General features: G+C 47.4%; 1 protein-coding gene across 1 annotated transcript in view; it reads right to left on the bottom strand.

Annotated features, from left to right (window-relative positions):
• Window positions 1-15,884, bottom strand: part of ARIH1 (ariadne RBR E3 ubiquitin protein ligase 1) — a 55,161-nt gene that overhangs the window by 25,736 nt on the left and 13,541 nt on the right. Inside the window, exon 2 of the mRNA XM_068696475.1 lies at window positions 7,688-7,755. Coding sequence (XP_068552576.1) covers window positions 7,688-7,755 — 68 coding nt within the window. The remainder of the gene's footprint in view (window positions 1-7,687; window positions 7,756-15,884) is intronic.

Below are 15,884 nucleotides of genomic sequence, written 5' to 3'. Positions count from 1 at the left end.
CGTTAAATGTACAAGGTTGGTTTTGATATTTCAAAAAAAAAAAAAAAAGAAAAAGAAAACAACCACCACATACATCAACTTATTTTAACAAGCTCTTCACTTCCCTGGCCAGAGGGGTCTATTAGATAAATCCAAAGTTTCAGAGGTCTGGGCTTGAATTGCATATTCCTGAAAATTCAGGTACCTTCAATTCCTCAAGTAATTCATAATTCTGAAAGAGATTGCTTTGCATTAAAGCTCCAAGACAGACAACTGGAACAAGAACATCTGACTTCATAGTCCAGGCATCAGGGCACCTTCCTAAAGCACAGGTTTCTCAGGTTCAGTTCTCTTTTCAGCTCCAGCCTTCCATTTCTTGCTAATATTCTAATCACAAAAACATCGAGGAGGCAGAAAACAGCAATCGGTCATCACGCAGACATTAACGGGTCCCTAGCTCCTCTACTTTGTGTTTTCCTCAGAGTGCTCATTTATGTGAAGTGTCTCGGAGAGGTCCTGACTCTGGTTTCAGCACTTCTCTCTCCGAGAAGCGACGCAGCAGCAGGATCAGCCGATCGAGCACTTACATATGTTCACCGAGGTTCAATTAAGGCAACTGCAGGACTGCATTTCACATGCTCCAAGCACCTCCAGAGTTTGGGAACAACGGCTGCTGGGCAGGCATCTATGAGATCCCATCTCCAGGTGGAGCAGGCTGCAGCTGCACACCTTGCCTACATCCGTGCCTGCAGAGAGGACTCACAGCCCTCTTCTCAGGCTCAAACCCTAGCCACTGAAGAATCAGCTGCTTCCAGCCAATGCAGAGATGTTTTAAGCAGATCCTAAGAAAATACAATTCCAGGTTTGCAGTGGTTCAAAGGTCAGGGAAGGGAGGACATAAAATTGGTTGGAGGGGGGAGGTGGGGAGATGAAAGGCCACTTGCTATTTCCTACTCTTCCCTTAAGCAAAAAAAAGCACTGCTTTGGTTTAGTGTCTTACAGAAGGCTCTTCAGCTTGGTGCAGGGCCACACTGGAAAAAGCCACAAGCAGGCAAGTCGGCCTCTTCCCAATACCAAGACACCACACCACGCCTTCCTGCAGCCTGCAGCAGTTGCACAGAACTAATCAAATCTGACAATTAACCAGCTAACCTTGCCTGCATGAACATCCCCCTTTCAATGTCACTAAACAAGTTGTTCCCCTCCCTTCCTCCATCAGGGAGTTAAATCCAAATAAAGTGGCACCTACCTAAGGGGGAAAAAACAAACAAACAAAAAAAACAAACAGAAGAACACGCATCTGATCATAGCACAGCCACATTTAAGACCAGTAAATTTACTCCCAGCAACTCTCCCTACAGCAAAGCACACAGGCAAGACTGATGTTAAAGGTTCTTTACAAGGCATATTTTAAACTCCTCACAGACCAGGCAAAAAAACAAACAAACAAAAAAAAAAAACAACTCTACTGTCCACCAACAGATAGAAGGCAACCAAGTCTTTCTGCCAGGGTCAGAATTTACCAAGTGGCTCTCAAAAATCTGGGACTAGGCACATACACATCATCTAACCAAAGCGCCTCTTGCAAGAGGGGTCTTATCCTGTAGCATTCCCAAAAAGTCCCAGATCTGCAGCAGCTCTCATACAGCTCTACCTACCAAAAACCTACCAAAAAGATCCGATTTAAAGGGCTAATTCTTTCTTAGAAGGAAAACCTATTTCTGAAGAGTTAAGAAAAGGTCTCCTATTTGCTGTCTCCCATCAGTGAGTGCTCAGTGACTGCCACTCCAATCCTGATTCCGATCCCACTGCAAACACACACGGCATTTTGGCATTCCTGCCAAACCACCTGATTGCAATGGCTTTAAAATCATGAATGCAATGAGGCAACGTGCCACGCAAAAATGGTTCACGGCTGTTTTATAAGCATCTCGATGCAGTTCACATACTTTACACCTGAATTTTCAAGGCACTGAATTTTCAGTATGCTGTACTGGCGTGTTCTGGAATTGCAGCACACATGAGGGCTTTGCTGCTGCTCCTCAAGGTTAGCCCAGGGATTTGGTTTACCCAAGGTATTTTGCGTGCCCTCAGGGTTACTTTTATCTAGAAAACTTCAGCAAGTGAATTCAGTGCAGTCCCATTATACACCATATTTATAATGGATAATTATTAACCCTACAAGAAGTTTCCATCCTTGAAACTGTTTGGACCTGTGGGGTGATCAGCGTAGGACAGCCTCTGTTCAAAAAGAGCACACGGACAGTGGGGCGGGATGTCTGCAAAGAAAAGAGTTTTGAAGACAAATCCTACAATGCAACCACAAGACTGGCACTCGTGGTCAGCTCAACGCTTATGGAAACAGCGGCGATGTTTGTAACAGTGAGACAGTTTTTAAGCACATAACCAGATCAGGAACTTCACTCTAGCACTTTCATCTTTTAGCTACATTCTTATAAGGTCTCTGAAAAAGCTACTCTGAGCCAGGACACCAACACACAGACAGAAGTTGCCAGCAGCTGCTTTTTCACCCAGAATCGCCTGCCTCCTCTAAGTACCAACAGGGCCCAACTCACAACAGCCATCCCCTTCCCAAGTTTTCCCTATTTTCCCCATAGAGAGAGAGAATGGGAGATTAACCTCACTGATGTCGAGGGAAACAGGGCACTGGGTACTCCTCCTCCACGCTGTGCCCACAGGCTGTTTGCATTTAATGCCTTTGCTTTCTTTGCTGTGCCAGGATGCTCTGAGCAAGTGATTTCCACAACTATTTGCACGCATGCATCTCGGACTTAAAATGATGCTGCAAGGGAACATGAACTCTACGAAATGCCTACGAATACCTGAAAACACACAACTGAAACGGGAACTCCAAAGTGAAGTCCAACAACGTCTCTCCAGCAGCTCCACCACTCCTTATGTCACGGCACTCGCTGCCCAGCCACAAGACTGTTCCAGCTCCTCACACGGCTAGGGATGACTCCTAATTTCAGCCACCACATCTTTTTTCCCCACTTGTACAAACGTCAGCACAGACCACGCACCCAGAGTTCCCCCTTTGCCCTTTCTATGTTCTTCCTCTGAGGGTCTGGGGGACGGATTCTGCAACTCCCTTCCTGGCACCACAAGTCAGCTCCTCGCATGACACCTCCCCACTTCCCCAACCACCCCAGCAGCCCCACACAACCGCTGCTTTCCACCTCCATTCATCCTTCTCGAATCCAAGGAGACCCAAGCAGATTTAGTCCTGGCAAGTTCTCACTGCCCCCTCATACAAATTCACCCGGATTTCTCCTGCAGATGTCCACCTAGCGCCTCCTGCATGATGCCCACCTTTCTGCAGAACTCCTTCATGCTAGCAGCTCCATTTTAACCTACTTCAAATCCCAGATTCTTTTCTAGCTCTGTGCTGATGAGACCCTTCGTGACACTTTGTACTACTTTCCACTGCTAGGATCCTCCGGCTGTCTGTTTTTCCCCCATATGACGTCTGGATCTTCCTCTGAGCCGAATGCCTCCTAACGGATTTGTGCCAAGTCACTCATTAACACTTTAACAAACATTCATCCCCAAATTAATTGATAAGGGGCTTATTAACGAGTCCCATCTGGTCTGCTACCCTCCCTCCCGAGCAAAGGGACTCCAGGCACACCCTCCTAATCCCTGTACCCATAACGCATACCCCACATTTGATATCGTCCAGCTGCATGCCAGCATCTCTGCTGGGAAACCTGGGAGAAAAACGGGAGAAAAAGCCTTTATTTCCCATCTCCCCTCCTTCAGGGCTCCAGAGTTATCCCACCCCCTTCACCCTCCGCTCCTCTCCCCGCTCACCTGCAGGGCCCTGAGGTTTGCTTCCATTGCGGATGCAGTACTGTCCTCTCCCACCTTAGCCACGCGGCCACAGTCATTTCTCAAAGGAAACCCAAAGATTCATTTTGTTCTTACTGATAGCACAGGTTCTGCACCACATCCTCACTGCAGAGCATTCCTCTACCCCAATTTCTCATTCTCTTGGCTCGGATGCTTTACCAAATAACTGCGCCTGGGTTCTGACTACTCCCACACCATCCCTGAACCTCTCACTACCAAAGGGTTTCTTCTTGGTAGCTTGGTCCTCCTTTCCATCCTAGGTGGGAGCACAGCATCTTTAACACCCCTCTCTGTTAAATCCCTTGCATTCCCTTCCTCTCTTCACAAATTCAGTGATTCCAGCACTTAGGCCACTCCCGAAGTGTTGTGGTCTGTTCAGCAGCAGACTTTGTTCAATACAGCTGACTGCAAAACTAATAGAGCCAGTTATTGATGTTCCTTCTTTTCATTACAAACCAAGATGTTTTCTCTGCCACTTTAAACTCATCAGCCACACAGCAAAAATTCTGTTCAAGTTCTTCTAGAATTTCTTCTTTGCTTACCAAAACCAAGTCCATAATAGCATCGGGTCTTGTTGGCAGAGGGATTAAGCTGTCGACTCCTCTATTTTCTCAAAACAGCATCCATCTCTACAGACACCGCTGCTGGTAACTGCCCAATAACAATTTTCTAGACATAATCAAATTTCATCCCAGGGAGTATTCAATACAAAAACCCTTTCCACTCAAAACAAGCTCCTAGTACACACTTTGGGTTATTTACTTTATTGAAAGGGTATTTGTGAATGTCAGAAAATCAGCACACTCCCAGTAAAAGATACCTTTGCACCAAAAAGCTGCCCATAAGCAATAATTTCTTCACCTATTCAGCCCTGCTGAATAGTCTAAAGCACTTACATGCCCAAGGAAAAGGAGGGAGGCATGAAAGCACCTACAGGCAGGAGAGGGACCCCAAAAGCAAGGGCAAGAGGCAGCCTGGGCTAGCAGCCAAGCCACAGAGGCTGTTTGAGCATCTGTCCTCTGCTCAGGGCAATGCAAACATGCAGCCACCAAGAAGCACCTATGAGCGACATCAGATCTCTCTCTGTATCCCGAACCGGGCCTCTGGTTATATGCTGAATTGCTTTTCTTCAAGACAATAACATCCTTGTTGTCTGAGACACGTGCAACACGTCAGAAGCTGGAGTATTTCCTCCACTACCCACTTCGATCCTTCAAACCAACCCACCCCAAAACACCAATGTGGCTTGCAGCCCCATCAAATAATTAGTACTTGAGGAGCGGATAGGGCAGCTTTTGAACTGTGGATATTACCTCACTTGAGGTAGAATAAACACCTGTAACATATCTGCCCTCTTAGTAACTCCGGGCAATTACTCCATGACAAAGCTGTCACAGACCATAATAACCTGTCACAGACCATAATAACCCACGTATTAAAAACGTGCATAACAATACAACAAAGCAAAGAGGTTTTTGTGTATTAAACACATGGGAATTTTCATCTCACGAGCTCAGAGCTGGTAGCACTCGGCACTTATCAGAAAAAAGCCACTTGGTTTATCTGCTCTCCTGCAGGCGAAGTCCGATGGGGCTGCCCGCCGGGTCATGCTGATTCACGATGAGCTAAGGTAGGAGAGGCACTGCCCAGGTCTGTAAACACACGCCATTAAGCAACGGAGCTGGAGCTCAGACTCGGTGTGACAGCAGTTACCACAAACTGCACCCAAACATCACACCTCAGCCAGTGTTAAACCCAGCCAGACTGCAGGAGCTTCTGAATCGGAGGAATCTGAGTCGAAGTTTGTGCCCGATCACAGCACACCTCTCCTCTCCCCGTGGATGCTTCCCTGTCAGTTGTGTTTTTTAGTTTGGTGACAGTAGCACAATGCTGCCCTAAGATTTGGGAATACACGAAGCCAAGCCAGACTCAAAAACAATCTCTGTTTTGGAAGACTAACCAAGCCTGGATTTGGGCTTAATCAGCTTGTCTTTGTCTAAACAGGAAAAACTTCCAAAGCATCTATTTTTGCAAAATCCTCCACTTCGACAAAAAAGACATAATCTGCAGCTAGCTCGTGACCACTCGCCTCCCACCCTCACCCTCATCTAACACTGCAGCAGTCGCAGAGCCGTCCTCAACCCTCTGCAAAGAGCCAGCCCCAGCCTCTGCCCCAGCATCCCGCTCCTGTTTCACGCAGCTGGGTGCCAGCGGAGGGCTGCAGATGGCTTCGTTTGGTGAAGAGATGACAGAAAGCAGCAATAAGCTCCTCGAGGGAAAATGTTTTAGTGTTTTTCTAGTACAGCAGGGTACCTGCACCAGAACTGCAGCTCGTGTGCAATAGCTCTGCGTAAGCAAGGGCCATGTATTACATTACTCACAGGGGTGATCCTATGGAATTAAGATAAGTATTTTAATGAATACATACCCAGAGTAAATATTTACCTGTGGACTTCATAAATATTTACACTTAAAATGTTTTGGCTGCAAACTGTAAAAGCCTTTAGCAATAACACCTTGCACAGAAGTGGCTGACACCCCCCTTCAAAAAAACCCACAGGCTAAACTGTATTTCAAATCGATGGCAGCCTTACCAAGCTTTTGGTGAGAATGGACTAAAAAAGAAGTCTTCCTAATAAATGGATGATGTTTCAGTACACTTAGGCAGAGATATCTCAAAGTGAGAAGGAGATAGCCAAGGAGAGTGAACTTTAGCCTGACTGAATGAACCAGCACAAGAAGCTTAAACAAAAAGAAATGAAGGGGGAGAAGTTACACAGAAGGAGCTAAGGCAGAAAGCTTAGCAGTTACAGTCAGTCAGCCTCAGAGTGACCATGAGTGGAAGTTCCTGCCTCCACCCACAGTACAGAGCTCCAGGCTGCTTTCTCCTGCCCTGATCATCAGGAGACGGTAATTGAGAAGAAGCTGAGTAACGAAACAACCCTACAGATGCACAGACTTCTTCTGCCCTCACCCCTCGACCCAACCATGTCTTCTACTCTTGGTGTAAAGACCAGCGGAGACTGCAACCACCCTAAGTCACCGTGCTGCCTTTACTGCTCCTTCTGGTCCAGCCCAATTCCTCCACGGGCTTCTGAAGTGAACTGATTTCTCCAGCTCCTTCATACTCTTCAACAGCAGCACTGGCATGGATTATTATTTTATTTTTTTTAAAGGTGCATTGCCACTGCAGGTAGATTTGACCTCCACTCTAAGACACAAGCTAGAAAGCACCTTTACCTGCAACACCTTCCAAAAGCTAAGAGCCAAAGAGAAGCAGCCATAAAACACTTTGCTCAGAGTGAGAGACAAAACTCCAGCCATTATTTATACAGATGTTATTTATACACACCCTACAAAGGAAAAAAACTAGCACTGCAAAACAAAGACCAGGAAGGCAGATGCAGTTTACCAGCACCCCCCCGTCAAGATGAGTTTGGTCTCAGCAAAACTAAAGAATAATCAAGTCAGGAACATGCATGCTAGGATCAGATGCAAAAGCACCTAAATCCAAACCCAAAACAGTCGTGAGATAACAGGAATCTGTTCCTGCTTGCTTTAGTCCAGAGTCTGCAAAAATCCAGCAGCTCTACGTATTGAACCTGAAAGGCACCCACCGCTCCAAGTGGCATCTAGCTTCCAAAACTTCTCAAGTCTTGAAGGCATCATTAATATTAAACCAAGGAGCCACTCAGCCAGTAAGAGCTGCTGGAGGAGGAAACATCCAGAGCTTACACAAGAGATTCTCCTACCACACACACTGCATTCATCTGTTCTCACACTAATCCAGTAATAAACATTTCTTGCGGGTACGATGTGAAGTGTGGCTGCTTACCTCTCCATCAGCTTCTCTTTATCCCAGTTGAAATGGCTAAGCAGTATTCGAGTGATAGTCGCTGGATTCTAGAGAAAAAAGAAAAAGAATAATTGAGTAAAACTGTTTACCAAGCTGATATTGTATCCTGAGGATCCGAAGCAGAGTTCTGAAAAAGCAGATAGGGAAAACAGCGTGCCTGGTAACGGGCTGCCTGCACGAATTCTGTCAGCCTATACTGGAGAACAGTTTGTCTTGACAGATAGAAAAAAATAACAAAACCGCAACACATCTCTAAAGCAAAACATCTACACAGGAGTACAGCTGAAGACTTCAGGAACTCGTTAGCTACTGCAGCCACAACAGGTGGGACATCTCCACGTCCCACGTGCTCACGCAGTGTGAACCCAGGATGCCCTTCAGATGCAGGAAGGGCTCACCAGCACCCACCCTGCCCTTTTTTCCTGCACAGTATTTCCAGAAAAAGAATATTCCAGATTTGTCCCAACCTCAAACCCCCAAACACTGGGCTCAAAACTTGCCCAGAAAGTAACCAGCCATAGGGTGACGATGTCCGTGAAGCCTCCAGGCGATCCCAAAGCACCCCAAGGTTCAGAAGCAGTAAGTCATTATCCAACACAAAGAAATACAGCCTGGAAAGGTCAAAAACACCACTACAAATAAAAGCCAATTTTCACTTTACTCAAGTTTTTCCTTCCAGCTACATCTGTATCTTCAGCCAAGGCTCTGGGCACACGGGATGAAACCCCATGTAGCTTCTGTTACACCCCAGCACTGTGCCCTAGCTCCCCAAATCCCAGCTGTCTCAGCTCAGGCCGAAGACCGTTTACACACAACAGCAAGCACCCTAAGAGTGGGAGCCCGTCCTCTGCCATTCCACACCAAAATGGAAGTTTGCCTGAGGGCAGATTTTCAATGGACACTCTGAAGCCGTTGAAAAGTAGGACATGAAATAGCAATGTGCTTTTCTGAGCCCGCAGGCTATAGCTACAAGTTGAAGCTGCCAGAAGCCAACACCGCTGCCCAAAGCAGCGGTCCCACCCCTTCCTCACCCTCTGCTTTATTGCCTGCCTACACAGACAGCTGCATCAGCACAAGGGAGAGGGCAGGAATAAGGAGCCGGGGACAAGCGGGACAGCATCTTCCAGCAGTGACAGCATCAGAAATGTTCCCTGAAATAAAGCCTTAGAGTCAAAATTTGAGCACAAAGAACTAGCCTTGCAGTTTATGCTGTAAAAAGTGATGGTTCTCTCCCTCTTCAGCCTGCTCTTAGTCTTATTAATCCAACGTGGCCTGTTTAAGGCCAAATTAAGAATTTTTTCCAGCTTAAAAAGCCCAGGCAAACCTGCTTTAAAAAGGTTAGATGTTCCAGTGGAGCCCCATGAACAGCTGTGATGGTCAGTCTGCAGCTAAAAACCCGGGAGCCAGCACTGCCAAACACTCCCTACTGTGAACACAGCCCCAGTCCCCCTCCAAACAGGTCTCACATTCGATGTGGATGTGAACTCGGAGCCGTAACCCACGCAGGAGATGCACTAAGCCAGCGCGGAGCACCCTTTAAAAGGAAAAGGGTTTCAGAGCAGCCCTGCCACCAAGCAGCTCAAGCCTCCTGCAGCAAATAGTCAGTACAACATCTATTTTTAAATAAATCTTTATTTCTACAGAACAAATCCTGCCCCAAACCAGGGAACCCACTAAGCATACCAGCCTCTTCCCATGCACAGCTCATTCCATCTGATCCCTTGGGCCCACCACCCATGCCTGTGCTCCAGAGCTACAAGCAAATTTCAGGCAGCAAACGCGCGGCTCCTTCAGCCACAAGGATCCTTTGGTCCAGAGATCTGCCCGAAGGATGCACAACAAAGCAACATTTTCTTAACTTCTCAAGCAACACTGGGAGCTTTAAATTAGCCCCAAGACTTGTGCTACAGCAGCCCCTTGGCTGCAGCATTACGGCCTCAGGGATCACCCATCAGTTGCTTTGCAGGCCAAGAGGTGATGGATGCAGTAGCCTGAGTTTTCTCATTCAGAGGAGGCAGACAGACGAGTTCTCCCCGCTCTGGAGGGTAAATTATGCTGCGCTAACACAGAACTCATTGCTCTGCGGTGATTATCGAGTGTTGCAAGGCAAACCCAGCAAACGCCGCTCGCCAAAGGACGCACGGCTGCGAAGAACAGGAGCATCTCGTTTGGGGCCTGTCCATTTTCCTAACCAAGTGCCACTGCAGGACAAGTTTCTCCTGATCAGATGCCCCAAACACCCACGTGTCACACACAAAAAAGCTGTTTTTCCACTGCGACAGCACACGAACCAGCGTGTTATTAGAGGATTACACTTCAGAGAGGAGTGCAGTTGGTGAGGTGGATTGTAACGCAAACACACCTCTTGGTGGGCTTCAGCTACAGCAGGATTTGTTCAATGGTAGTTTTAAAAAAAAGGAAAGACCAGCAGCACAACAAGCTCCCACCAACAATAGCTGCTTGCCCCATACAAGATGGGATATTTACAACTTGGCTGGTTGTTCAGCGCCACCGCCACCGAGGATTAACACAGCTCTGCCCTTGCCCCCAGGCTGCGCGCGCAGCACCGTAATCCAGCAGGGAGGGAGGCAGTGGTGAGAGGCTTGGTGTGCACAACACAAACCACCCCTAAACACAAATGCACAAACCTCTGGCACTAAGGGCTGTTTAATTTAAGGCTGGGCACACCTGCAAGGAGCCGGGTGACAGCTGCTCAGCATTAACTGCTGGCATGTGCATGCTTCTCCCAGTTACTGGGGAGCAGCTCTGGTTGGGGTAAGTCATCAGCACCTACCCCAAGGAGTTAGGTGCTGCAGAGCAGCTATGTCCCATCACCTGCTCAGTTGTGTATGGGTTAAAATGGCACCAAAATCACCCCAAACGCTGCTTTGACACCAGTTCTGCTGCAGCCCTCCATCAGCGTGGCTGCTGCTAGGAGACCTCAGCTGTGCTCCAGGCACCTGGGGGAATTAACTCCCAAATGATGCTGAGTTACGCAGTGCCAGTACGTTTTCTGTCCTGAAACTAGACAGGTTCCTCATTTTTCACCCAGGATTGTGGTCTGAGAGTATCACCCCACAAAGATAACTTACTGACAGGGTACGAGGCTGCTCAGCTGGGATTACCACTCGGACTCGGAGCTGCGGCTGGAGAAGTGGGCTTTTACAAAGGGTGCTTTCTGTTTACCAAAGAAAAAGAAGTGAAGCAGCCAGAAACAGCTGGTAAACTAAGGAAAAGCTAACACATTCAAACGTTCAATTTCCATTCAGACGTGGTTTGATGAAAGCTGAAACAGCAGATCTAATTTACAGCAGCCGCCTATTAAATTTTACATGTCAAGCTGAGGAAGATTGCCTAGAGCTCGGGGCAGCGAGCCTGTTGATATCCAGATATAAATGAAACCCGAGGAAAGCAGCCATTTTGTTGAAATTCTCAGGGCACTCTCAAAGACTCGCTGTCACAACTAGCTAGCTAACAAAACACTCAGAATAAAGCTCTGCCCACAGAGAAATGCAGGCAGTCCTGCAGCAGGGATTTTTTTTTAGGTTAACAAAGCAGCCAAGTCCCAATCTGCTTCAAACAGATTCCACTTGACTACTGCTCCTCAGCGGAGATATTTACGTTTACTGCTCTCGTCTACGTTGTCGTATTTGGACACACTGATGCAAGCAGGAGACGCAGGGATGGGAAACCCTACAAAGGTTCAGAAATCAGATCTGGACTTCACCAAAGAAGCATCACAAACTGCAATAAAACTCCCTGATTTAGCAGAATGTGAGGGACTGGAAGCTTGGTCACAAATACCTGAGTTAAATTCTTTTTGCCACCACAAGAAAAGAACAAATTGGAAGGAGGAACATGGATGCCTGTAAATGCTATAAATGAATTATGAATCAAAGATTATTGGGACATTAGCTTAAATCAGAATTTCCAAGCAGCATAATTTGCTGAATGACAGTTTGCAGCACTTGATCCATTCATGTTTTCATCTGTCAAGACGAGCTGCATGGTTAATTCTTGCAGTTATTACAGACAAAAGCATACTTCAGACTTCAGCTTCTCAGCACATGCTGAGAGTAAGCTGCTGTTCCAATTTGAGCATTCACTGCAGATAAAAACCATTTAACAACAACTCTGTGTTCTCCAGAAAAATTCTCTCTCACCTCCCTGAGACCTGGTATTGATAAATTCTTCATTTTGTTTCCTCCCATTTCATGGCTTTGCTTGTGTTTTGTTTTTTAATCACGGCAGCTCTGGCATTTCAACAGTTTTCATCCTAACTGCAGCATTTATTTCCCATTAGCAGCGGCTTTCCCAGACTCTGTGCATCGATGTGAATTTGATACTGCTTCCAGGTCGGTTTTCTATGAATCTGCTTTGGCACACAGAGAAGACGCTCCAGAAACACTGGCTTCACCCAAGCCCTGCACATCGATGAATGGTTTGAGCCTCAGCAGCATCCACAGCTACTTTCCATGGGCAAGTAAACGCCCCAAGACCGTATTTTAAATTTCCTGGCAAAAGGAACCCAACTGGCTTCAGGGCAGATGGCTGAGGTCAAAGACTTGTGCATGAAGGTGACACACGTGGGTCAAAAAAGCAGAGGGCTGCCAAAAAGAGTTCAAAACTACACCTCTTTGGAACAATCAAGTTTGTTTGGAGCATTTGCTCCAAAAAAAAAAAAAAAAAAAGAAGCCAACCACCATGTGTTCCAGTAAGGAGGCAGCATGTCACGCCACCACTGTAAATATTTAATCAGCCAAAACCACAGCGTTTGCCAACAGAAGAGCACCAAGTGGAAACTCCAGCTGCCCTCCGAGCACGTGCAGGAGTGAACAGCACCAATGCTTCCTGCTGCCGCATCACTGCACACACCGCACAGAAGGACGCAGAAACAAACAAAACTACCCAACGTGACACGTCTCACGTTAGCAGGTGGAGTGAGAGCCACTCCCCCATGAAGAGGTTTGAAGGATTTCTTGATAAATTAAGGAGATTTCTGGCTTGCCCTAGCTGTAGCCCTCCTGATGGCCAGGATCAGCATTGGATGCACCACGCGCTTCTCCCCGCTGCCCTGCAGGTGACCGTAGGCTGGCGTGCCCTAAACTGAGTCACACCTGATGGGCACAAGCAGGCAACAGTCGATGGCATTAATGCCACCACCGAGCAGGAGCAGCACAACCCAACAAGCCTTCATTTCAAACCCGACCAGGTTTGTACCGAGCCTGCTTTCTCAAGGAGAAGAGCTCACTCCATCTCCAGGCCAGGGGCAGCCAGCAAAGCACGCCGGGCACCAAACCGCTGCTTCCTCGGTCCAACAGTAGCAGAGCAAACGCCAGCAGCGAGTCCTGCACTAACCAGGTCACCAACTGTTGCTAGCACCACGGCTCTTCATCTGCGTGTCTGCCGGCCCCGTGCAGGTAACCTTAGACATAAACAGAGTTGGAAGCGTTTTAGATAAGCTCCTAGCCAGAATCACGTTACAGTAATACTGTCATCATCAGGTCTGCATTGTCTTACACGTGTGCTGAGTGCCCTTTGTGAAGATCCATTCACATCTATTCCTGCAGGAGACAATTACAGGAAATCTCAAACTCAACCCCTTTTCTAGCAGCTTAATAAAATCCCCAGGAACAGACGAGGGAAGATGAGACGTCAGTGCTGAGCACCTCCAGGACCTGATCTCCTGAAGGGCTTACCTTCAAACTTACTCATTTTTAACACCACCAACCAAGAGCTCCGAGAAGGCCCTAGAAAATTCTGGCGTAACCCAGTGGCTGGCTCAATTACAGACACAGCGTGAGTGCTGCTGGGAGATGATGAGGACAGCAGCTACAGCTATCAGCCCACTGCTGCCATCCCCAGTCTCCATCTCTGCCATCCCGAGGCCAGGGGGAGGATTACTCGGAGGTGCCTTTCTGCCTTGAGCCACCTCATTGTTTGTAGGGCCAGGTCAACAAACACACGTGGACCAGAGAGATCTCAGCTTCCTAAGCCTGCTAGAAATAAGAAAAGAAATTGGCACTTTATCTCTATGCACCCACTGAGGACATGGTCTTTGCATCCTATAACTGCACTGAAGTGATCCTTTCAATTATCCAGCTCCGAATCACTCAAATTTCCCTTTTTCCTGCATTTCCAGGCAGCTAAACTAGAAGACAGGCTACCTCCCTGCAACACCGCCCAGCACTGCTGTCCTCTGGCTGGCACCTACTGCAGCTCCCCCTAACACACACAGCAGCTTCAGCCTGCACCCTGATCATCTCCTTAGCTTCCCACGTCTTACTTCATCTCAATCGCCCTTCACACATCATCTCTAATTTCGAAAATTAAGTTTTCCAGAATTATTGAATTAGTAACATTACACGTTGGCACCAAATGGCAGCTTGATACGAAGATCTCAGCTTGTAGTAACCTCTTTATCTTCACTTTACTGATTGTTTCTAGCTGATGAACATACACTCTTTTAGCAGAGGGAGATAATAAAAAGCAACTTTGGAGAAAACTTTATTACTCCACTTAATTGGTTCAAGAGACAAAACCGAAGCAGTCAGCTGCTTCGCATTTTCTCCGAGCCTTTTGGAAAGTTTTCAGGTTAATCATTAAGAGCCACAACAAAGATCCATTGTCTAACAAAGCTTTTAAATCCAAAAAGAAATCCTCAAGCAACAACTCCGGGATGAATTAGCAGATTTGGAAATGCAAGAACTGCATTCACACTGCAATACTTCCAAATAAAAGCAGAGCAGATGGGTTTGCCATGCTTCGGTGTTCTGGGCAGTTCTGGCTATCTGATGGCTGCAGAAGCTCCACCACCAACTCGACGCAGATTTAAAACCACATGGGATATGAGCAGGGAGGCTGTTTTTAAGTGCTTCACCTGCATTTGCTTCTCTACCAGGTCTGATAATGGGATATGGGAAGATGTCAGCCCCTACTGCACACATTTTGTATGAAGAACACTTTGGCTTCTACTGCCTTTCACTCCAGCTTCTGGGTGTAAAGGGGACCCTTCCCAAAGGCAGCATCACACCCAGTGTTTTGCTCCTCCTGGGGTCTCCCATCCCCAGAAATCCCAACGTGGGAGCAAAGCTCAGCAGATCCGTGCAAGCAACGAGCCACGTCTACGGTTTCTGGAGCTGCCGCCGAGGGCTGTAGCTGACATAGTGAGAGAGAAGCGGAGTGGGAGCACACGGGTGCCGAGTGTGTTTCCGAATGGGTTTGTTCAACCCATTGCCTCCCACTCACCAATTTGCAAAGACTTGCCTTAAAAGAGTAGGAGAAGGTGATGGCATCATTTCCATATAATTCGTTCAGTTTACTATTTTGGTGGCTCCCTAAAGTCTCCCATTGCCGCGGAAGAAAACAGCACACGGCGCAGCAGCTGAGCTGTAGAAGGGGTGATTTTAGGCGCCCAATACGTGACCCAAAAATAGTTCTGGCATTCCTGAATGCAAAGGACCCACACGTTCATCCGGGCAGAGGTCAGGTCTTCGGTAACCACCACTTCCCCCTCAGGCCAAAGCTTTAGCCAACATCTCGTGCCTCACAGCACTGCTGCTGTTAGGGTGAGAAGTCACTGAAACAAACAGATGGGTATTTGGAAAAAGCACTCAGAGCCCTCTGGTTCCCAAATCATCAACAAGGTGCCGTCACTTTCCCTGCTCATCCACCGTGTATCACTACCACAAGCACTATCCACAACGTGTATTTCGGCCCCATTCCCTCCTGCTGTTACACAGAACTGCTCTTCCAGACCTCCAGGCTCCAATTTTTCCCCTTTTGTCCCCTCTGAACCTGCACTACAAAGCTTCTCAACCCCACTCCACTTCATTTTGACCCACCAGTTGCTGCACCGTTCATGTAAATGTACTGTGAATGGATCCAATTGTGCCAAATACGGAGGAAAAGTGTTGGTTTTCTCGAGACCACAAGCACCTCAGTAGCAGAAAGCAGCAGCAATCGATACTTTTAGTCCCACAGAAAAGATGCAAGGTTATGGGTTCAATTCTTGTCTCAAACCAATAAGACAATTCACTAGCATGGAGCTTGAAGGAAAGCGAACAATATTGATTCAAGAGGAACACAAAAGCTGATTTTGCCACGGAAAGGAATGACCCCAAATGACAGCGGTAGAATTCAGCGAGGGGGCAATGGGTACCACAAGCCCTCAGCT

This window comes from Anas acuta, chromosome 12 (assembly GCF_963932015.1).
Source record: "Anas acuta chromosome 12, bAnaAcu1.1, whole genome shotgun sequence".
NCBI classification, from domain to species: domain Eukaryota; kingdom Metazoa; phylum Chordata; class Aves; order Anseriformes; family Anatidae; genus Anas; species Anas acuta.
Note: the sequence above shows the minus strand (reverse complement) of the source record. Positions and strands in the feature narration are given on the sequence as shown.